Source organism: Solanum tuberosum, unplaced genomic scaffold, assembly GCF_000226075.1.
Source record: "Solanum tuberosum cultivar DM 1-3 516 R44 unplaced genomic scaffold, SolTub_3.0 scf00292, whole genome shotgun sequence".
In the NCBI taxonomy this organism is placed as follows: domain Eukaryota; kingdom Viridiplantae; phylum Streptophyta; class Magnoliopsida; order Solanales; family Solanaceae; genus Solanum; species Solanum tuberosum.
In genome coordinates, this window is record NW_006239216.1 from 231920 (window position 1) to 255021 (window position 23102).

Here is a 23102-nt window from a genome sequence, read left to right on the forward strand (position 1 = left end):
TAGTGATGGTAGATAATAGACACGACGACAACCAATAAATCCCTTGTTTAATAAGTAATAATAAAAGTGGACAAATTCAATTGAACTGTCTTTTGGGGTGATTTGGTTGCTAGTAATTTAATATTATTGATTTCCAGACTCGTAGAATTACATAAAAATATATTTACCTAGCATTTAATTTCTTCTGAGTTTTGAATTTGAGATATCAAGATTCTCAACTATTTTATTGATCAATTAAATTGAATATATTATTATTGTTGCTGTTAATTTAATATTTTTGATATAGTCTATGCACCTTTTATTCTTCTTTTTTTGTTTGGGAAAGAGGGGTACTATTCTTGGAGCTCTATGTGGGTCATAATTATGTGGCAAATGTAGAAGATTTAAATTTTTGGGATCATGAGTCTTTGTTTAGAGTAAATAATCTTTTATCCACCCCCCCACCCCCACCCCCACGCACAAAATCTTAATTATTTCTACTTCTAGACTTTGTCAAAACATCAAAGGAACAAATCAAAGAATAGGAACTTCTTGGTTTGGGCAGCCTTGGTCAGTCCAACTTCAAAATATTATCTGTTGACAACTTTGAATTTATTAATTTGAACTCTAATCAACAAGTTTGAATTAATTTGAACAATATTCTTGGCGAGGAATAAAACACCTTGATGACTTCAATGCAGGGAACATAAAACTTCCTTGTATTTGTGGTTAAAAATCCACTCAAATATGTATACATAGTTTATCAAGAATAAGTTGTATTTCCTAGAATTCAGAACTCGTAAACTCTAAATCCTATCTCCGCTCTATGGAGGCTGGTCACTCCTTATTGTTACAAATTCATCCGATGCTTAGGACAGGGCCTGATTTCTCTTTCTTGCATTTCCAAAATAATGCCCTTCGGAGAAGCAAGACTATATGAACTCTAACAGTACCAATTTCGCAAACAATTAACTACTCTACAAAATTATCTTACTTCTGATTGAGTGTCTCTGTAGATGTTTTCTCTTGGACATGTTTGTTTGTGTTTAGCATTTGCATGTTTTTCTGTTTCTCTGCTTGAGCCATCTCAAGAAGTGCTTGCTTCTGCATGGCCTCCATCATCTCATCTTTTCTCTTCTCATCTCCCTTTAGTTGCATTTTCACTACTTCCTCTGCCTGCTGGTCTAAAGGCTTGAAATAATCAGTTATAGCTGTCTCCTGAAAATATTCAACCATTAATCAATCATATCAATCACATCAATAACACAGGAGGCACATACTATAAGTAGCAGAAAAGTCATGAGTTGGAGAAGATCGAACCCAGCCCTATTTTACATTCAGCAAAATTAAGTTCCTCCTAACACCATGAGACAATAAGTGATTCTGACTTAACAGATAGACGAGTATGAATCGGGAGCAATATTGATCGACACTCATGAACTGCCAGTCTGCAGAAAGAAAAGGGATGGCGAGGGATCCAGATTTCCTGAGAGGAGTGAACGTATAGTAAACGTACAATGGCACTAGGGAGTAAATAGACAACCAGATAAGAGAAGGGTACGCAGAGACAGGAATAAAGAGAACAAACACACTTCTTTGTTATGGGTAGGTGGGAAGTGAAAATTTTATCTAAGGGATTCATTCTTGGAATTAACCACGACCAACTACTAAAAGAGATGGCAAAGAAGTTATAATAAACATGAGTCTTAAAGAAAAGTAAATTGATATCAGTAGAGAACTTGGCTCTTCTCTACTGCAAACTGAAGTAAAACAAAAGCAAGGGATCCATCCTAATGAATTAATCTACTTCACTTTGCAGCCTGTCACTTGACATCTTTTTCTCTCGCACTGGCAATTCAAACTAGTATAAATTTTCCTGATAGGACAGTTCAAACTAATATAAGCCAACACTATGTTATACCATTTCAAATTTGACATGACAATCTTATCACCTTATGTTATTCACCTATATATATTGAGCAATTACTCCTACATTACACCTTTTTACCACACTCAATGGAGTAAGCTATTCAAACATTTTAATCTAAAAAATGCACCATTGACAGTTTCACTGTTTCTAAAGTGTTATAATCAGAACGATTAAGGCAATTGGCAGCATGCTTCACAATCACAAAACATTAGAAATAAGAATCAAGAAGATTGTGAGCTTACAGTATCTTCTAACTTCTTATTTAAAGCTTGCATCTCTTCCACCATGCGTCTAACTTCTGATAAAATCATCTGCTCAGGAATCTTCCTTACTGCCGCCTTCCTCTCTTCTGCCTGATCAGACACACAGTGATACAGAGACAGACATCAGAAAAAGGGTTTATGACAAAAAGCATGGCATACTATCAACTAATATTTTCAAAGACTGCAATTTGTCAAATTTCTTTGCAATAAACTATCAAGGATTAATTTAGTCTCTAGCCACTGCACCTATACCGCTTCTTCTATACTTTTCAGGTGGGTGTACTGGGAACTGGAACCAAACTTAAAATCATCAGGGGCCACCCATTTCCTACATAAACTAGAAAACCTGACCTTCAACCATGAGGCCATTCGGGATTTTAATGAAGTCGTGCAAAGTGCAAGTGCACACATTACTCTCTGTTTACAATGTGTATAGACATTTTTTTATGATGATTGTGGTGTCCGAGCCAGCTTTACACACACCTCAACTAACTCCACTGAATACCTGCCACCTCCCACCAGCAACAAGTACCAAGTGACTCTATCCACTAAGGCTGGGACAGATGGGACGAATCACCTAGTGTTTTTTGTTTCTGCTAAGTTTTGAACCTGATACCTCAGATTTTCAACCACTTCATTAACCAATAGGCCACACCTTGGGTGCACAATGTGTATAGACTTCATATATACTTTCTGAAATTTTCGACATAAATATAATTGGGACTGGAGACATGGGATTCGGCTATCGAGCATGAAGATGTTCCTATCCCCACCCTCACCAAACGAATAAAATAAAAAGATTCCTGGATGCTCAAGAGAAGGAAGCTTGTGATAGCGTATAATTATGCCTCAAATGAAGTCTTTAACCCAAAAACTGAAGATTCTACAATCTACCCAATACAAACTTTCCCTGCAACAGACACAAATCTCAGGTAACAGATAAAATTAAGGTCCAATAGCTGCCTTTGGTGATTTAAAATTGGATTTTTCCAGTTCAAATAAAGCTTAGTGTAGGCAAGATTAAAGCTTTAGTATACCATCAAGTAGTAACATGAGACTAACAATTAAGAAGCCATATAATCCCAAAGTTGACTGCAAAACCATGTTAATTTATAATATATCTTTGCCCTCTTCCAATTAACTTAACTTACACATTTCTAAGTAAAATTGGGAATGAAGAATAACCTGTTGAAGACGCTGTTGAAGCTGTAACCGATAGGATCGGATTTTACGCTCTTCGTATCCTGAGAGAACCCTAATATAGAACATCGCCTTTCGTCCGAACTCTATAAGCTTCTTCATTTGCTTAATTTTTTTTTTCCTATAACAAACCTCCAGCTCCAATTAGGCAAAAGGAGAAGAATTGCTCTACTGCGAGAAATTTTCTTCTGGAGTTGGAAAAATTGGATTCACAGTCAAGCTGATGAAGAAGAAGAGTAGTCGCTCTCTCTGGGTTTTACTACGACATGGATCATTTAACCCGGTCAGACCGGGATGATCCACAAATATGATCCGTTTTCTGTCCTTTTTTTTTTCCCTTTTAAAACTGGTAGAATACTACTATTATGGACGAGAGAGTGTTGCTCGGATGGTAAGCACCCCTCACTTCCAATCCGAAGGTTGCGAGTTCGAGTCACCAAGAGAGTTTCGGATTTGCGAGTTCGAGTCACCAAGAGAGCAAAAAAAGTGGGAGCTAGTACTTCTTCTCCAGACAAATTAAAGAGTCCGATTGACTTAATTTCATGTTTGCACTTCAGTATGAGTTAAAAAACTGAATCGTAATCCATCCTATTTTCGTTATCTTGGGAACTCTTATTGTAGTTGTTTTGGTCATACTTCCCCCTGATACCATCAACACCCCAGTTGTATAAAACTTTCTTAAATTGTTTTGCATTTTAGGCATATATATTTGTCATACAACAATAGCATCTCCTCCAGCTCACTCAACAGACGGTGAAATTACAGGATCGATAACTAACTTTGGGGTTGTAAATATCTGAAAACGCAGAACGAATGAATAGAGAAAGGAGATGAAAAAAGAAATTATAGTACCGTCTTCAATATTATAACAAGGAACTTCTCTTGTCAAATGTTAAAAAGCTTCAAAAGATAAAAAGGCTATGTTCAATCGTAGCCATAATGGCATGTCACACGATATTGTATCACAGCCTATGCTAAAGCTAGAATCAAACTATTAACATGCTTGTTTCAGGTGAACACAATGTATTATGACAACCACACAGGTTGAGTCCCAGGAGCCCATAGAACCAAATCTAGTTTCTCCTCTTCTTCTTCTTCTCTTCTTTCTCGGATGCATTCTTTAACTGCAAAGAAGGGAAACAAGAGTCAATTTAATGGTCAAAACATCAAATGATCAGAGACATTTCAAGCATAACCAATGAAATATCTCCCCTTACCATGATGATCAGAATGCGCACAAAAACAGCAACAAAATCTGTGAACAGGGTCAATGCATGCTTAACGTAGTCTATATCACCCAAGTGAGCCTTCTCGATAATTTCTTGGGTGTCAAAGACGATGTAGCCCACAAACACCAAGAGTCCGAAATACAACTGCCAAATAGGAGGTGTGGTGTTAGTGGAAGAAAAATATTAGAGCAACTTGCAAATTAAACGATGCTAAAAGTTGAAACTGCAGCATGCAGAAAACAATGCAAATACCTCAAACTTGAAAACAGCCATGGAACCACCAAAAATGGAGGATGCGAAGTGCAACCAGAAGAGAAGGGAGACACCGGATGAAAGAAGGCCCCCGAGGTACAAGTACTCCCTACGCCTGGCCAACATGGCAGCGGCTGAGAAGCAACCAAAAACCACAGCACAACCTACAAAAGCACCAAACACAATGCTGCAATGGGAGAAATCTACGTATCAGAAGAGCCTCTCTCAAGGATGTTATAACTTTAAAGCTGTTATATAGTCAGTTCTAAAATATACGAATTGCACAATTCATACAAGGGCACAGAATTCCACAAGCTACTACAAGAAAACAGTAATGAGAGGTGCTAAGTTACAAGAGTCACACAAAACACTTCCCTGATAATGCAACAGTCAAAATCAAGGATCAGACTGTCACCAACTGAATTAGATTGGATTGAACCTGAAAAAGACAGCATTCATTCTACTCCCTTTGTGGGTAGAGTTCAACTACCCCAAGTAAAATAGGGCATATTCTTGTGATGCTTTAGCATTTAAGAGAAAGGAAAACACAAATACACAAAATGATGCATTCAAATGCAGAAGACGCTGCAATTCAAATCGAGTGCTGAAAATCTAAAGACCAAACCTAATACCCTAAGATCACACAACAATGTGGTCCCACTTCCGACTCAAAAGCTGAAAATCCCAAAACAGTGGATTTCACACAGGCAGCTTAACATAGAACACAACCGTCAAAACTAACACACTAGAGAACAGGAGCAATATTTTCAAACAGAAAAAATGACAATAAGGAAGGGAGACACACCTTGGATCGAAGTTAATGCCCAGCTCAATCAGAGGACCAATAGAAGCGCCTTCAAAAAGTGCAGCTGCCATCAGAAGAGCCACCCTTTTTTGCTGCTCACCGAAATAACGAAAATATAAGTTCAAATTCAATAACAGACATAACCACAAAAGTGCACAACTAAAGGAGGCCCACGGCAAGCGACTGCTAAGGTTTATAAGGCAGTAAAGTTGGTGTGTACCTCTTGATAAGGAGGACTTGACAGAAGCCACACCATGCTTCCCATGCAAGCCAATGTTGTGAGGAGGCCACCGATATTCCATAGAATGTGAAGGTAAGCCCCAGCAGCTGATGCCACTAAAGCACAGCATAGCGTCAGGTAGACCTGTAACCATAAAATTAATCAAAATCAAAACACATACACAAGCCATGGTAAAACGACATATACTGAAAAAAAAAAAAAAAAAGGGGAGATGTGTAACAAATTCTTCCACATTGATACAATTCAACGCAAAAATTCTTTCTTAATTTATCATGAATTCACAATACTAATCAATCAAAACGTTGGTCCAGGAACGATCGTCTGATATAATGGTTATTTAAAAACGAGTTTTTGTTGATACATACACACACATCCAACGGTGCAGCTCATTTAAATATCTTCTCTTATGTACAAAATCTGTGATTAGTTGCCAAAGAAACATCCAACGTAATACCAAATTTTATTTAACTAACTCATGATAGAATGAACTTCAAACCATGTGGAAAAGAAGGAACTATACAACAAAACTTCAATTTAATCTTCTCTCCTTTCAATGTCAATAAGGAGAAGGTGAGAATTAGGGCTTCCACAAATTTCAAAGCAAAACTAAAAATTAGGGCAATTTTCAACAAACAACAAATAATCCGCTAAGTTACGTAGCCGCAGGGTAAAACAATTTGATTCTAATCACCGAAAGCGTTCCAAATTCAACCGTGCAAATAACAAAACAACAATCGAACCATAAGAACTCTCAAATATCAATAACCTAAAAACAAACCACAATATCTACCTAAAAAGTTGATAATACCGTAGGAAATCACAAATCTGTATCAAAATTAACAGAACAGAAGAGATGAAAATACCTGCTTGAGATGAGTTTGAACGAGAGGTGAGATCTGGCGGAAGTTTTTGAGAGAATCATAACTCCAGCGGTTGCGAGAGGCAGATTGCGAGTCGAAGAACGATGTGAAACCCTCCATTATTCTCTTCTTCTTCTTCGAGTTTTTGGAACTGAAACGAGCAAAGGATATTTATCTGAACGTACACAATATTTGCTATACCGATATGCGAAAGTCTTTTGCCTGTAAGGCGTTGAAGATGCGTTTATATAGTGCGGATTTTCGGATAATTAGTCGCTTCTCGAATTTACAGGAAATAACATGAAAATTCCAGAGTCAGTTCTTGTAACTTTACATTTATACCCTCAAAGATTATTTTTTTTCTTTTCTTTTTTTACATATCGGATATATTGAATTAAAAGTAATAATTACTTTTGTAAATACTACAAAATAAATCCAATAAATTGCATATTAATTTTAGTAAGAAATTAATTAATTGTCTACGTTTGGTAATAAAAAACTTATCGGCTAGTCACATTGTCTTTTGTCATTGCTTCTGATTTTAAATAATTTATGGGTGGATAATATCGTATACGATAAAAAAAATCATGCGTTAATTGATAGAAGTGAAGCAATGTTTAGCATTCCACAAACTAAACAAAATTATATGGCTAATATTGACGAAAGAAAAATGAAATCTGGAGGAGAGCAGTAATTTAATTTAATGTTTAAATACAGGGGTAATTAAGGGAAATACTGAGTCGTTGGGTTCAGAAGAAACTAGAAGAACCAATTGTATAAGTATTACGTATAGGTTAAGTTATAAATTATCTCAAAAACCACAAGTTGGTTTTTGATAGAATTGACCGGGGGTGTCACCTCTATGTTTCCACGTATTTCAGCCAATTGAAAACTGCCATGTCATCAACAACATTTATTCTCCTTTTCAAAGTCTCCCATTCAAAGAGTGTGTGTTAAAAATAAAATAATCTACTACTTGTAAAAGTAAGCTTCCTTGAACCTTCAAAGAACAAAAGGAACAAGGAGTATGAAGAATCTGCTTGCCTTTTCTTGCAAGTAAACTGATGATGGTTCACACCACATTAACACCTAAACCTGTAAAACGCTTTCATTCACTTCTTTGAATGATAACAAATGATTCCGGTCACAGTTAAAGAAAGGCAGCAGACAATAGCCTTGAGTTTCTATTAACGACTTATAGATACAACATCAGTAAAGCATATGACTACACTAAATTCAAGAGTTGTTGAAAGAATTACATGCATTGGTTAGATATTTTTACATGATAACTGGTAAAAAGGAAAAAAGGCTTCAATTAGCTACTTGTATCTTGTTTACAATACTACACGACTGAGAACTTTCTGGTAGAGTAAGTGTAGATCCTAGATCTTGGGACTCTTGGCAAAACCTTAGACGATGCAACTTCTGCTTTCTCCAAGTCTCGTAGCATGGAGCAAAGAACTCATGCCGGAGGGCGTCCTCCGCACTAATCCTCAGTCTTGGGTTTGATGTTAAACACTTGTCCACAAGATCAATAAGTGATTGGGGAATGATCTCCAGAAAATCTAATTTTCTGGTGTTTCTTGAACACCAATCTCGTAATTTTACAGGCGATAGAGATTTGGTGTCAAATAAATCCTGTTTCATGGTAATGTACTATTCAGAACTATGCATATGGAGCTGAATGAAAAAAAGAACAGTTCAAGAAAACATTGGAATTATTAGTACCGCTGGAAATGAAGACTCTCGGTTGTGTAGTTTGGCCACTTCCCACAAGTCTTCACTTCCTTTCAATTTCACTATTTCCTTTATGTTCCTAATTAGATATTATACAATGGTTAGCAAATTCCCATAATCATTTATCTTGTTCAATGGCAATGAATACAGACAAAGTTTCTTACTGGTCAGGATCTCCAGCAAATGGTGTTCGGCCAATAATGAAATAGAGTAAAGTGACTCCAGCTGACCAAATATCAAGTTTTGTACCTTGATGTACAGATCTGAATAGCACCTGTTCATGCACCCATTACGAGTCCTCGATCAGTGGAATAAGCAAAATATGATGATAATGGCCAGTGATTTTTTTTTATTATGTATTAAAGGATTCTGACTTTTATGATGATGATGGTGTTAAGATGACTGCTATATTTCAACTTAAAACAAAAGGCAGCATGAATGAATATATGGGCAACAGGCTAAATCACAGTGAGTGAAAATGAATACAAAATTAGCTAATTGCTATACTAACCTCTGGAGCTCTGAAACCCTTAGTTCCAACACAGGGTCCTTCTCGCTTTTGCATGCGGTCCCCTGGAAACAGTGGAAAATAAAACTCAGACCACAGTTCCGACCAAAACTAGTTACACAAAATAACAGACCTTTGCTTTTCAGTAAACCAGCACCACCAATGGTAATTCCAGATGAATGCAACGGCATTGGAGTTATGTAATACTTCTTTTCTACTTTTCCTGGAGTTGCAGCAACCCGCTTTCTCTTAGAGGTTGGACCATTCGTATCTACATGGCTTGAACGTTGGCGTACTTCCTGCACTAGGTTAATCAGCTCCTTCCTACCAGTACATGGAAGGGGTTCTCTCAACCTTTCTGCTGATGGAGTCCTATTGCTTGTGGCATCCTTTGCTGAGGTTACCCCCGAACCATCAGCACCTTGACTTTTTCTAAAACTCCTATGTGCAATATCAGTGCCAACCTTTTCTTGGTCAGCCTTCCTTTTAAGGTTTTTGGATCGTATTGGAGACTTAACGCCTTTTGTTGCTTCCTCATTGATGCCTTCCTCAAGTTTTACAGTTGAGAATCTTCTCTGTTTTATTGGAGGAAGAGACTTGGCAGGGGGAATAGGATCACTATTAAAGCTTGTGGCATGGCTTGACTTTGTCTTGTCTGTGTATTATACATATGCAGTTCTTAGTGAACATTCAATTGCTAATATACAATAAAAGAGAATGTAATGAAGATTGAACTTGAAGTATTCAACACTATTGGAAGTTAAAAGTCTCAGGGTCACATTTCAATAGCGATCTTGGGATAATGTTGCATTTTTATTTTATTTTATTTTTGATGACAAGGGAAACCCGCAGCCGCTACCCTTTGGGTGCGCATAGGGTAAAACCCCGCTCCTATGCAATAGCTCGCAAGCCACATAGGAGAGGTATAGGCAAACCCGGTGCGACGAGCTCGACCCAGAAGGCAAACCCCTTGCTTTCGCAAGCAAGGGATTTCGAACTTGAGACCTCCAACATGGAAGTCCCAAACCCAAACCACTGGGCCACCCCGAAGGTTAATGTTGCATTTTTGTCCATTTTCCCCTTAAAGAAGCTCATTCTTCTGCTGAAGAGAAACTTAAAATCATAATGTAATGGGAACTTGGAAGCACAAGACATCTTTCAAGCGAAGGAAAACAACACGAAGAGGAAGTACCTGATGTTCCATATTTTTGGTGCAGATCCTATGTAGTAAATAGATAAGGAAAATCAATTAGATTGTTCAAATTCAACACATAACATGAAGGAAATTTCTACGAAGTTGGATAGTCCACTCACCAGAGCTAGGTTAAAGTCAATGAGGTAGCCTTTATCAACCTTTCTTGAAAAAAGGAAGTTTCCAGGTTTAACATCTCTGTGAACAATACCCTGCATGTAAGAAAATTAGAAGTTAGTTGTGTTACCAGGAAATCCATTCAGTTCACTTGCATCTTTTCTGATATTCTTACCTGTTTATGTAAACCAGCAAGTGCCCTGAACATGCAAAAGCCATACCACCGGAGCTGGGAAACATTCATATCCCTTTTCAAGACCTTAAGTATGAACCATGACAATAAACATGTTAACATAACAACTATTATATGTTTAAACTAGATAACTCAAAAGATTAAAGAGAAATCAACCTCTGGTCTATCATGCTCGACATGCTCTAAAACAAGGCAGTCAGAATTTCCATTCTTGAATGATCCTTCGTACTTAATGACACAGTTCTTTCCCCTGTCACAAAGCAAAGGTTTTAGAAGCATTCCCATACTGCATAAATAGTTATAGATATAATATATGCATATATTCATGTTGTATCCATGGTTCCTCAAAACAATCTCCTACGTCATTACCCAAAGCGCTCGAGCATCTTTAACTCATTATGGACATGTTGTGTGTTAGAATTTGGGTGAGGACCTGCAAAGTCACAATAAACTTCTCAATTATATTGATCGCCATAAAAGCATCAAAATTGGTCCCCAGTTAAGGCAACTGAGGGCCATACATGGATGTGTATCAGAGAAACTCAATGATGAAAAGAGCATAGATACTCCATTTTACCATTTCTTTGATAATGAAACAATGTTTCAGCACGGGAACAATGCACAGGTGTTTAAACAATGCCTCAAACTGATATAGAGACACAAAAAGCAACACACAGTGCCACAAACAAAACAGATAGTTCTACTTCTCAATCTTTTTGGGACTGACACACTTCTCTTTTTAGTCAATCACAAAAAGAATAACACATTTTCTTATTTGGCAAGCATTTAATGACCCTATCAACATTTTACCCATGTTGGGTTCCACTTATTTGGCAAAAAAGTTCATAAAGTACATTTCTGTTAAAAAATTAATCAGTTCAAAGGATAGTTTTGGAACATAGCAAAGTCTTTCCATATTTCTTAAACTGTGTCAGTCAATCTAATCACATAAATTGGGACGGAGGGAGTAATAATGAAGACAGAAGAATGCCTCCAATCTTTGATGCACCATCAACCTATACTACAATATGTTCTCCCTTTGACCTTGCTCAATAAGGTTAACGAGTATCGACCTACACCTTTCCATAGATATATCATGGAAGTTAACCAGTCAAGTTCAACAATATGGAAGAATGAAAACAGCATTCAACTGCTAAAGGATCCTAAAATAGTTATACGATCAGATATAGCAAATCAAAGAAATTTAAATTTAATATAATAAGCAAGCGTTTGGGTGCATATCATACATTTAATTGCAAATTTCACTCCATCACTCTTTCTCCTTGCCCTGTACACCGTCCCATAACCACCTGCAAATAGTAATCAGGATTGTTAAAGGCATAAATTGATAAAAACTTCAGAATAAACATTGCTACAGATTGAAAGCCAGTCAAAGGTAAATACCTGAACCCTCTTCTTCCTCCACAATATAAGAGTCAAAGTTAGGCAATTGATTTTGCTCCGATAGGTTCTACAAAATAAGCACCTTGATGTTTACATCATGATTTTACAGCAGTAAGCTTACCAAATACAAGTCAAATAAAATGATGCGCTGGAGCTTACTTTTGCAGAGTTACATATGACATTCTCCCCATTTTCTTTTGGATTTTCCTTCCTCTCTTTAATTCCCATACCCAAGTCATAGTTCTGTTTGTGCTTCAGCTTCACAGGGATTGACGTTGCATCTCTTCTAAGTTGCTCTTTGTTGAGAAGCAGACTGGCGGCATTATGATCCTTTGGTGCCTTGGAATTCTTCGGCTCCCCGTGATCTAATACATCCCTCTGAAAGGATTTTGAATTGGGGAATGACTTTCCCAGCTGCTTCTGACCAAAAGATTGTGTGCGTGCTAAGATGGCATGGCTCTGCAGAGGCTTATCATTTTTCGCTGTATCTATTTGGAGAAGTGAAGTCGAGCATTCTTTGGTAGCATTCTCTGCAGGCAAATCATCTTGAGGTGATATGAGCGCCTTTGTTGTATGAGTCTCAGTGCAGTTAACGTTTATATTACTAACAGGATAAGAAGCTGGTTCTTCTTTGTTGCCTTCCACAAATTTTTCCTTTTGAGTCATCCTTTCAAAGTCGTAGACAGAAGCATCAGCTGCAGATAGCAAAATTTCCATTTCTTTGTCCACTATAGTACAGGAATTTATGCAAGAGTTTATTTTCTTTTCTGTAGTACCAACCATCTCAGAAGCTGAACTGGCAGGGTGTGGATTCATCTGAAGGATGGTATCTGTGATACGTTCAACTCTTGTTGATCTAGGGAATCTGAACAGGCTATGACTAGGAACTTTAGATTTACAAATAGGAATATGTACAAAATTTGCTTCATCACTGTTCTCTCCCCTCTCTAACGTGTTTTTGCATTCATATTCAATACTCTGAAGTCCAGAACTTGATGATCTGGCACTACCATCAATTACCCAAGAGGTTCTGAACATTTCATAAAATTCTCTGAAATTGCAACCCAATGACAATGGTATTCTTGTCAACTGGTTCATGCCACACCTCGAATTGTCATTGGGGAGATATGCCTGTACCAGCAATGTTAGAGACAACAAAAATGAATATTTTAAACTTTAGCATAAAGTGGAACAAAACAATACATTCTAATGAAAGCCAATTAAGAAGAAGAATCATAGAGATGGTGAGGCAAAGCAAGATTACCGGCCAAAATCCCAGATCTCCCTCAGTCTTGGACATAATAGACAGAAAATTCTGAGAAGACTAGTGTGTCATATTATCAAACAGGCCTTAGTGATCTTCCATATTATTATTTGATCCCAATTCAAGTTCTATAAGAAAAAATTGCAGTCGCCTAATTAACTTTTCATATGAATGATTTCTCCTCTTTTTTTTTCTTTTTTTGAGACAGTCTCCTCTTCTTTTGAATCAAAAGCGATCTGAAATCATGAATTAAGAGGGGGATTTTCACTGCATTATCCCTTACCTATGAAGTGTGTGAACTATCTCATTTAAAAGTAAAAGCAATTAGAGATTAGAGAATTTTGATTATTTATATAAGGATTGTAATACACCCTATGATGTGCAAGCCTAATTCTTCTCTTGGTCCAAGTATGTGAAAAATATCATGTTGATCTCAAACTCAAAACCTGTCTACCTGAGGTGTATGAACCATATCATCCAAAAGCTTAAACTATTAGGAAATAAACACTTCTATTTATACATATTAGGTCTCTTGCATTATTAATCAATAGTTCAAGTGGACAGGAGGGCATCTATTCCATGTCATTTAAGTCATACACTAATACAAGTTTCTAATTATCCTTTCTCATATTGATTTGTATATGCTGTGAAGAATGGGAACTTCATGAAGAGCTGTAATTGACTATTAATTGGCCCCAAAAAGGGAAAACTCTCCTAATCATAGAGTCTTTTAAGTCTTATATTATCTATAGGGCCTCAATGGCCCAAACATTGAGTCTGCATCTTATATGCATCAGAATTCAGATCTAATCCTAATCTGCTCAACGCAAACTTATCACAAAAATCTCTTTATTCCAAGTCCAGACACTTCTAATGTTTTCACCAATTCATGTTTAGGAAACATTGACATTTATGTCGTCATATTAACATACATGTTTCTTATCTCAATTGAATGCTGATGCTAATTTTAAAGGTTTGACAAAATATCAGCATGCAGTACACCTTTACTAACTACAAAGGCTCACAACTTTACAAATTAAAACATGAAAAGCTCCAAAATTACCTGTCCGAAAATCCTCCGTGCCATCGAAGGTAAAGGCATCATCATTTGACTTCTTCCCTTACCTGAAATAATCAAACAAAATACTCAAGTTAACCATAATCATAACACAGACTAAAAGAACAAAAAATACTGGAATTACCATGTCCTACCATCAAAATAATTGAAAAGTCCTCTTTTATTAACTACTTGTGAATACTCAAACTCCGATCCAGCTCTCTTCCTTTTCCTATAATAAGTCCTAGTTATACACTCCCTCTGTCCTCTATCCTGGAGCTCCTGAAACTCCAACTGAGGTACAAAAGCCGGTAAGGCATCCGCATTCGCGAAGAATTTAACTGTTGATATGAATCCGATGGAAGAAAACGTGACTAAGTAATTGTTCGTCAAATTGAGAGGAGAATTAGGAATCGAACAGAGAAATTCAATGAACTCCGGTGAAGCTGAAAATAAAGTGCATTTGGATGAAAGCTCCGATGGCTGAGCTGGTCTTCCTGTTGATAATAGAAGAGCGAAAATGTGCCATGCTTTATGTACATCGGAAATGGCAGTGGCGGAGTCCGAGTCGAAGAATGAGGTTAATTGAAGTTCCATTGATTTTCAGATCTGAAGATGGAGAAAAAACATGAGGATTTTGCTTGCAGAGAAATGAGAGAAAGTGAAAAAGGAAATGCAAGAGATGAGTGAATTAGAGGGAGAAAGATAGAGGAGCGGGAAAATGATTTGCTGTAGGGTTTGAGAATCCCGCCAATTTGTTTTATCGGAAATTGAAAAAGATTAAACAAGAAAAATATAAAGATAAAATAAGTCAAATAGACAGAATTTTGGGCTGGGCCTTTAAATTGGACATATTTACCCAAATATCTATAGAAATTTTCACAAGTTATCCTTTTGGGACCGTAGTTTACTAGTTTGTTTTATTTGTAATTCGCAGTAAAACATCCATATTTTTTGCCATCTGGCGGTACCCCACTCGGAAGGTATATTTGTATATGCGAATTCCCTTTATACAAATATGTGTTGTATAAAAAGTAATTGTATATATATATATATATACACACATATAGCATTTGTTGGTATATAATTTATTGTTTGTATATGTGTCATAGTTATACATAACAAGACCTGTCTATATAATCTCTTTATGTATATAAGTAGTAATTTTGTTTATATACAATTACTATGTTTTAATTTATTTATACAGATTCAATTTGTTGTTTGTATATTTTCCATAGTTATACATAACAAGACATGTTTGTATAATCTTTTTATGTATATATGTAGTAATTTTGTTTATATACAATTACTATGTTTTAGTTTGTATATAGATATATACTGATCAAGATATGGCAGGTTTTTATGTATAAGTATACCAAAATATACAAATACAGATTTTTAGGTATATATATACCGAAATATATAGATTCATAGTCATAGCAAACTTGGAGCGCAATTATACAAACTATAGCTATAACATACAAGTATGATTTTTATGTTTGCTAAACCTAAAATTTACTCTAGCTCTTGAGATTGACAAATGAGTGCTTAACAAATTATATGAGTTTTCATCATAATTCTGGCATTGTGGCACATAAGACAAGCGAAAAGCTGCTGATTTCAAGAAAAAAGAGAACATATATGAATTGAAAAATGGTGAGAATGAATACAAGGTATCATATCATAAAAATGATCAATTTACACAGAAAGAACAGAGCCAGCGAGCTCTACAGCAGTTCACCAACACTAGAAATTTTACAGTAAACTAAAAGAAAAACTATAATTCCACGAACGAGGGGACTCGATTTTTCTTAAAAATCAACAATTTCTGTAGAAGGTGAAGACATCAACAGTTTAAACAGAAACCCAACCATTAACCCAATGAGTCCCACCAGAAGTGCAAACTTTAGAGAGAAGCCTGCATCACTTCTCCGCCTTTTTTGTCTCTTCAGCACTTCCTGCAGTTCAGTGAGGCAACATATATGAGAGCAGTGGCCAACTATACGAAAGGAGATGCATGCAAGATGATAATAATTTAACTTGAGGTTTCATTTATCCACAAATGAACAGTCTTAGATCCAGATAGCTACACGAGAAATTTATGAAGGTAAGATTATTACTGTTGAACTACAGCTATCTTCTTCTCGTGCTTTTTTTTTCATCAAGTTGTAGTTTAATTTCTACACAACCAGATAAATATACGTCCAAAGCTTTTGTTACATACTCCTTTATCTGCTTCAAATAACTGAGTCTAATCAAGTTGCTATACTCCTTCTTCCCATGTGAAAGGGTGATTTCAAATCTTTCCATCTCTTTTTGGTTCACAGAATTATCCTGTCTTTGGCCTTATCTAATGACCGTGTATAAGGACCCAAGATTATAATAAACTAATTGCAAGTCAAACACATCATTTGCAATTCATCTTCTGCTTCTTTTCATGTATCAACTAGGATTAATCTGATCAGATAGTTCTATATATTGAGCAACCTTTATGTACTAATATATGGTACAATTAATTTGGACCAGCATATATTCTTACATGAAAGTAATTTTCATAACCAAATAAATAGAAAAATGTGTAGTACACTAACCAGTTCCTGTTGCAGCTGCTGCGTTTGTCGGAAAAGTGCATCCCTTTCATCTCTGGCACGCTGCACTTCTTGACTCTATACCATCAAAGAAAAAGCATATATAGTACAATATCAAACTTGGGACAGAGATAAAATTCTGTATCTCATGTACAAACTTGGAGATGGTGATAGCATTAAAATCGTTTGTGTATGCATGATTTGCAGGACTGACTAAAAGTTTTAATTGGCCAACATAAGCCTCCAATTAATAAGAGCTAAAATACCTATCTAAAGTCACAATATTTCTTCGTCCCGAATATCGATAACAGAGCTTTATACACTATGCCATGTCAGTAACGAAAGCTTAAACTGAGAATACTTCATCCACAATTTTGACTGAATTCTATATCTAGAGTTGCAGTTCTCTTTTTTCAAGATTGAGAAGTAGAACCATCTGTTTTAAGTTTCATCTGGAATCAAGTGTGGGGATACAAGGCAAAGTGGCTCCAAGATGGTATATGGCCCGTGATTTGACCAGGGTTTATGGGGATAGTCGAGAAGATCAAAGATCATGTTGAATTTCAAGTGACTGGTGGGATTAGAGCCTTAGACAACTTCCCCAAAAGAAATTCTGTTAAAAAATAAAAGCCTTGGCAGTTGCTACTTTCTTCAAATTTAGTCTTACATGGGCATCTCCATATGAGGTCTCAATTTCCTCAAGTAGTTCCTGAGGAGCAAGAAGAAAGAGTGTCTCCACCAAGGAAAGAAGTGGTCAGAATCACGTTTTTACAAAGACCATCCTTGACAACCTAATTATCAAGTAAACCTTACACAACACTATTTGTTACAGGTTCCACAAAGTTCTTTTATCCCTGTTCTTCCTCAAGGGAGGGAAAATATCATTGACACAAACAGCTATTTAAATAATAAAAGATCCTGTTTCTTCTATTTCTTAATGGTGTAATGTTTCTTCTTAGGATTTGTTATAAGCAAAAAAAATACACAATTTTCCATCTAGGAAGGAGAAGCGAGGTGAGATAGCGCATATCTGTTCTTCCATTATCATTTTATCCTCAAAAGGCAGGACAATAATTGTTGTTCGTCCTCTCTCAATTTTCTTTTTGCCTTCACCAGTTTCATCAGGAAAATCTCGCAAACCCTCTCATCACAAAGACACAAACTAAAGCAAACACATAAAGCACCTAACCCTGTCTCACACCCATTATCTCGAAAAGCCAAACATTTAAATTGAGCATGCATAGAAAACCAGTGGAAAGACTACTTGCATTATGAAATCTAGCAACATGTGGCTCTTATATAGAGGAAAAGAAATAGGGAAAAAGACAGACTGACAAGTTATTAAGACTAAAACTTGTTCAAAATCTCCAGATATTATTAGAGAAACTTAAGTCCAGTTTTCTTGAAAATCTCATGTGCATATATACATTTCAGTCACCAATCATTATATCCTAAAAGATCGAGCATCATGACTTTTGGAAGAAGAAAGTAAGGACTTGAAATTTAAATTAGACTATGAGCTGAATTCAGAACTTACAGAGTTGCCATCAGAACTTTGTTTAAACGCATCTTCAGAATGTCCAGGAGATGAGTGAGGAGAGATGTAAACAACCCTTAGCTTGCACTCTTCTACATTTCTTCCACTATCCTTATTAAACTGGATTACGAAATAGTAGTCAATAGCATAGAGTGAAAATAAGAAGATAACAAACATTCTCACTTCAATCATGATACAGAATTCCATCAAATTCTTACAGTATCTGGAGGAAGTTCATCAGCATCACTATTCACAATGGTGCTCTGTAAGAGGAACTTGTCCTTGCATTGCATGTCCGAGGGATACTCCTTTTGAGCTTGAAGGGTGACTGGAGACATTATTAAGTTAAGAACAATACAGGATGCAACCAATCATTAAAAGGGCATCATTTTCGTTTCTTGATAAGTGAAAACATAAAACGATGTGAATGTCAGGATGGAACAACGAATTGCACGGACAACTGAGATGTCACAAGAAGAAAATATTGAGTACAATGAGGTGCACTAAATGGATATCTAACTGCATAGGCATCCTCTTAACAAAAAGAGACATCACATAAGATTTCCATGTCACAGACAACACATGGCCAAGTTGCAGAAATATTTGTCACAGAATACCTGTTCTCTTGGATTATTTTAGTATATGATTAGTATAATATCCTTGTTCCTAGACTTTCATCATATATGAAGGGCGTAATCATCATTGCAAATGGCGGATCCAGAATTTGAAGTTTATGGCTTCCTACAACGACCTCAAGTTAATATACAATAATACTTGGGTTCACAGTCAAGTATTTATATATTTAGTGGATTTCTTAAGACAAATACAGGGTTAGAGCAAAAGCTATTGGGTTCTCGTGAACCCGTAGGTTGAAGGCTAGATCCCCCCCAATTGGCAATCAAAGGGGGTTAATATCTGCCATGGAATAAATCCAACAAAAAAGAAAATTGTACTGTGCACGAGACAATACACTATAAGCCATTAGAATGATTCCAAGTCATAACTCTGAAAGATAAATTCATCCTACCTAAGTTTGAAAATCCAATCAGCAAAAAGGAGTAAATTGATCCAAGCCAATATTTGAACATCATGTGCATACATTTAATGCTGATTTACTATATTTTCTGGCTAACATTAGAAACTTTTGTGCAGGATATGTTTGCAAAATATTCTGCTATTACATTTGAAGCTAACTGTGATATAAAAGATTTTAGTGCTTCTAAGTTCTAACAGAACTTCAAGATTCAGAGTGGCACCTCGTATAAAACAGGAATCCCAAGGATGTATGACACCCGTGTTTGGCCGAACAAAGTATTTCTTAGGAGAAGTAGTTTTCACCTAACAACGAAAATAAAACAGGATATATCTAGATATGAGTTGTAATAGTCTTAAAAAATGTGATAAAGCAATTGTGAGATTTTGAAAAATTCAGATAAAGCATACCTTGAAAGCAACATAACTCTCTGTGCTGTTTGTAACTTTAAGATCACAGTAGCTTTGTTTCTCCAGCTCAACTAATACAGGAAAGCCAAGTGATATTAGGTATGATAAGTGTATGCTACGAAAAGTACCAATAGAAGGCCTCTGATCTACAAGCCTCAAACAAGGAAGAAAAGAAACAACTCCTTCATGCAACCCAAAGAACTCACTGAAGACAAAAAAAATTGCTAAAACATTTAAAGTACAAAGGTCTCAATCATGTTGCTGGTTTAGTTGTGCTACTACTGATATGCTCTGCTGCATAAGAACATTAGTATTTATTAGTTGCAAAGGAACATTACTAAGATATTACATGTGTGAATGTGCGCTAGAGTCCTCCAATCACTTATTTATACATCACAGCAAGACATGGTAACTCTGGCATTTATTTATCGCTCTTTATGGAGTGCAGTGGGTTATGCCTAAATACTAAAGGAGACCTTTCAGAGCTGGGAGGTGTGCATAAAAAAGAAGCAACTCAAAATGTGGAGAATAGTTCTTTTGTTCATTCTCTGAACTGTTTGGTTGAAGACGTCCTTGTTCATTAAGGTTTTGATGTAAATTGAAGAATGTATGACTTTGATTTTAATCCTGTACATATTTTGGAGCATCTATTTGGTACTATGATTAATTAAATTATCTTTCTTACTGAAAATATATATAGGAAGTATTCATATAGCTGATCTAACTTAGTGAGATACTTAGTTCTCAAACTATATCAACAGCTCTGAAATTTTATACTTGACAAGTTGATTTTCTACTAGCGCCAAGCTTTTAGCTTCCATGTTTGACACATACAATTACAGAAAACCATGCCTAAGTTTTCCTCTCTTATTAGTGATGATGTTGTCTGGGCTAACTTGTAGGCACCTCAATTATTCCACTGGTATGCTACCTTCCACTAGCAAAGGTACCAAGCAACTCTGTCCATCCAAACTTAGGAGATACCATATCTTATAGTTTAGCTCAATCATACTGATTAATCGCTCAGAGTTACTCACCCCAATATAAATTGATACACAATCACTCTTTTGGCTTGGTCAAATTCACAATTTAACTCACATTTTGCACAAAGAAATTGACGAAAGAAACATTTAACAACAAAACCTTCATGAAATCCTTTTAAAACTTCACCCATAAAGTCACTCTCTTGTCATTTTATTCTTTTATCTCCTTTTGATAAGCAGTCACCTCGTCTCATAAACCCTCTTCCTGCATCCAGACCCCCCACCCTCGACCACGAGATAAGCTTAAAAATAGATCTGATCAGGATGTGAGCAGCTCATCTATTATTTCGTCAAAACAATTTCACCAAAAAGCTCATAATTTAAGACAAATTCACATACTTTCAGGTCTGTAAATGCTCAATAAAACACAAATTTGATCGTTCCCCCCTAGTCCCTCTCTTCTCAATCTATCATCCACATGAATTTTGGATTTCCATACTCTCCATATTATAAAGGCCATTTTAAAAGGCACACCCTTTGACCATATCCACTTATAAATTTTGTTCTCCTCTTCCCTATGTCTGATGTAGTGCCAAGATGATTTAACAGTGAATTCTCCTCGTCTTTAGCATCCAACAAGGTTTGTCTGTCCTTCCTTCACTACTTGAATGTTGAATATTCTGCAGAATATGATTTACTAACTCATGCGGGAGTATCTCATTTAACACTTTTGTATCACATTCCCCATGCCTAGTTAGTTCATCAATCGTTTTGTATGTATCATCCCAAGAAAAGTCTTCTCTCGTAATAGTATATAAATCACCCAACCTAGTCCAGTTGTCATGCCAAACTGATGACAATCATTTCCTTGTGTGCCATAAGATCTGATGCTCAATGAGATCTCTAGCCTATAACATTTTTTTCCATGCCTGCGAACCCCCTCCTCCAGTTTTCCACAAAATTGCATGGAAATGGATATTTCGGCAATACTTGTTTCTCATATACTCGTTGCATATCGATGGCCTAGTTCTGAAGTTCCACCATAACTTACAAAATAGTACCATTGATAAATCTCACATAAGTTTGAATCCAAGTCCTCCTTCCTTCTAAAGTAGACATAAATTACTCTATTTGTCCAATTTGTTCCTCTCCCCCCCCCCCCCCTGCATACAGCCCTCCTCCATTTCTTCTTATTTTTTATTATCTCTCACACATCTGTGTAGATAGAACTCAATTAACAAACAGCAACAGCATATCCAGTGTAATCTCACAAGGCGACTAACCAAATCAAAATTCCAATTTTCATCATCACAATAAATCCAATTAAAACAAAAAAAGGTACAACAACCGCAAAGACAGAAACAAAATATCAGAGGGATAGAGAGCTTACATTGGAATTTGAGCTCCTCAGGACTAACAGATATAAACTGGTTTGTAGCACCAGTCATGGTGACGATCGAACCTCAAAGTGACCAGCTATCAAAAACCTAGAATTCCAAAACACACACAAACCCTAGATCACACAAAAATGCATCAAATAGTAATGCTGTATAGGAGATGAAAGAAATACCTTTTCACCGGAAAGATCTGAGAGTAGCTTTACGGAGAGCTCCGAGAGAATGAGGAGGAAAAAAGTGAATATCTTAGTTATGAAGGTCTGTTATAGACAGGTATGAATGAATGAGAATACTAATGATGGAGGTGGTGGAAATGATGGCACGACACATGGCCGAACTGTGAGGAAGCTGACGTCCGATTCTAAAGCGAATGTTACCACTACTTGTTTTTCTTTTTATTTAAAAAAAAAACGCAAATATGTCATCGAATTTTGATAACAGGCTCGTTTATGTCATTCGATAAAAAATTAACTCATTGATTGAGAATACCGAGAGTTCAGGTTCAAAACTCAGCGGTAGCAAAGAAATATTAAGTGATTATTTTCATTCATCTTAGTTTTAGTGTCTGGTGGGATGTGACATTCTCTTGAGTCAGCTCCGATTGTAAATGAGTAATCTTCCCGATATTCCTCTCGAAAGGCAAGTAGACTTTGGTATACTCAAAAGTTAATTCGAATATCACAATCATTATAAAAATAAAATAGTTTCGATTCTGTAAAATTCATTTTACATGTAATTAATTATAATTCGATCACGTTATTAATTAAAAAAAATTAAAGAAAAGGCTTAAATATATTATTAAACTTTGAGAAAAAAAATCATATATCTTTTTTTTAAAAGTTTGACTTATTTATATCAAAATTTTAAGTATTTGAGCTTTTTCTACAGTATTATTTATATCAAAATAACTCAGCAAATGCTTT

General features: G+C 36.1%; 4 protein-coding genes across 4 annotated transcripts; all 4 read right to left on the reverse strand.

Moving 5' to 3' along the window:
- Nucleotides 1-642: 642 nt before the first annotated feature.
- LOC102580797 (uncharacterized) lies at nt 643-3792 on the reverse strand. Its single transcript, XM_015314318.1, has 4 exons — nt 3358-3792; nt 2152-2262; nt 974-1197; nt 643-895 (listed from the first exon to the last, which is right to left on the reverse strand). Exons 1-4 carry the CDS (start codon nt 3472-3474, stop codon nt 838-840), a joined length of 510 nt encoding a protein of 169 aa, XP_015169804.1. The 5' UTR covers nt 3475-3792; the 3' UTR covers nt 643-837.
- A 653-nt stretch (nt 3793-4445) lies between these two features.
- On the reverse strand, nt 4446-6930 carry LOC102593939 (bax inhibitor 1-like). Its single transcript, NM_001318623.1, is given in 6 exon segments — nt 4446-4496; nt 4590-4745; nt 4854-5040; nt 5659-5750; nt 5879-6022; nt 6763-6930. Coding segments are annotated over 6 exon segments (747 nt in total). The 5' UTR covers nt 6880-6930.
- Nucleotides 6931-7903: 973 nt separating this feature from the next.
- Nucleotides 7904-14985, reverse strand: LOC102594272 (uncharacterized). The gene is made up of 15 exons (XM_006359160.2): nt 14387-14985; nt 14238-14299; nt 12070-13041; nt 11911-11977; nt 11754-11816; nt 10876-10939; nt 10663-10756; nt 10489-10572; nt 10319-10408; nt 10197-10224; nt 9138-9659; nt 9008-9069; nt 8661-8770; nt 8488-8575; nt 7904-8397 (listed from the first exon to the last, which is right to left on the reverse strand). Exons 1-15 carry the CDS (start codon nt 14826-14828, stop codon nt 8071-8073), a joined length of 3075 nt encoding a protein of 1024 aa, XP_006359222.1. The 5' UTR covers nt 14829-14985; the 3' UTR covers nt 7904-8070.
- Nucleotides 14986-15888: 903 nt separating this feature from the next.
- Nucleotides 15889-22526, reverse strand: LOC102594610 (vesicle-associated protein 2-1). Its single transcript, XM_006359161.2, has 8 exons — nt 22353-22526; nt 22173-22269; nt 19800-19870; nt 19613-19694; nt 18575-18684; nt 18357-18476; nt 16823-16897; nt 15889-16189 (listed from the first exon to the last, which is right to left on the reverse strand). Exons 2-8 carry the CDS (start codon nt 22228-22230, stop codon nt 16043-16045), a joined length of 663 nt encoding a protein of 220 aa, XP_006359223.1. The 5' UTR covers nt 22231-22269; nt 22353-22526; the 3' UTR covers nt 15889-16042.
- Nucleotides 22527-23102: the final 576 nt, after the last annotated feature.

Excerpts from the sequence above, each read along its gene's own strand:
- LOC102580797 (XM_015314318.1), bottom strand. The coding sequence starts at position 3,474 with ATGAAGAAGCTTATAGAGTTCGGACGAAAGGCGATGTTCTATATTAGG. Across the intron at positions 2,263-3,357 it reads TTCAACAGCGTCTTCAACAG|GCAGAAGAGAGGAAGGCGGC; the intron begins GTTATTCTTCAT and ends GTGTCTGATCAG. Across the intron at positions 896-973 it reads ACAGAGACACTCAATCAGAA|GGCATTATTTTGGAAATGCA; the intron begins GTAAGATAATTT and ends GCTTCTCCGAAG.
- LOC102594272 (XM_006359160.2), bottom strand. The coding sequence starts at position 14,828 with ATGGAACTTCAATTAACCTCATTCTTCGACTCGGACTCCGCCACTGCC. Across the intron at positions 11,817-11,910 it reads GGAGGAAGAAGAGGGTTCAG|GTGGTTATGGGACGGTGTAC; the intron begins GTATTTACCTTT and ends TACTATTTGCAG. Across the intron at positions 10,940-11,753 it reads AGTGAAATTTGCAATTAAAT|GTCCTCACCCAAATTCTAAC; the intron begins GTATGATATGCA and ends GTGACTTTGCAG.
- LOC102594610 (XM_006359161.2), bottom strand. The coding sequence starts at position 22,230 with ATGACTGGTGCTACAAACCAGTTTATATCTGTTAGTCCTGAGGAGCTC. Across the intron at positions 16,898-18,356 it reads AAAGTTCTGATGGCAACTCT|AGTCAAGAAGTGCAGCGTGC; the intron begins GTAAGTTCTGAA and ends TTGATGGTATAG. Across the intron at positions 16,190-16,822 it reads AGCAGCTGCAACAGGAACTG|GAAGTGCTGAAGAGACAAAA; the intron begins GTTAGTGTACTA and ends ACTGAACTGCAG.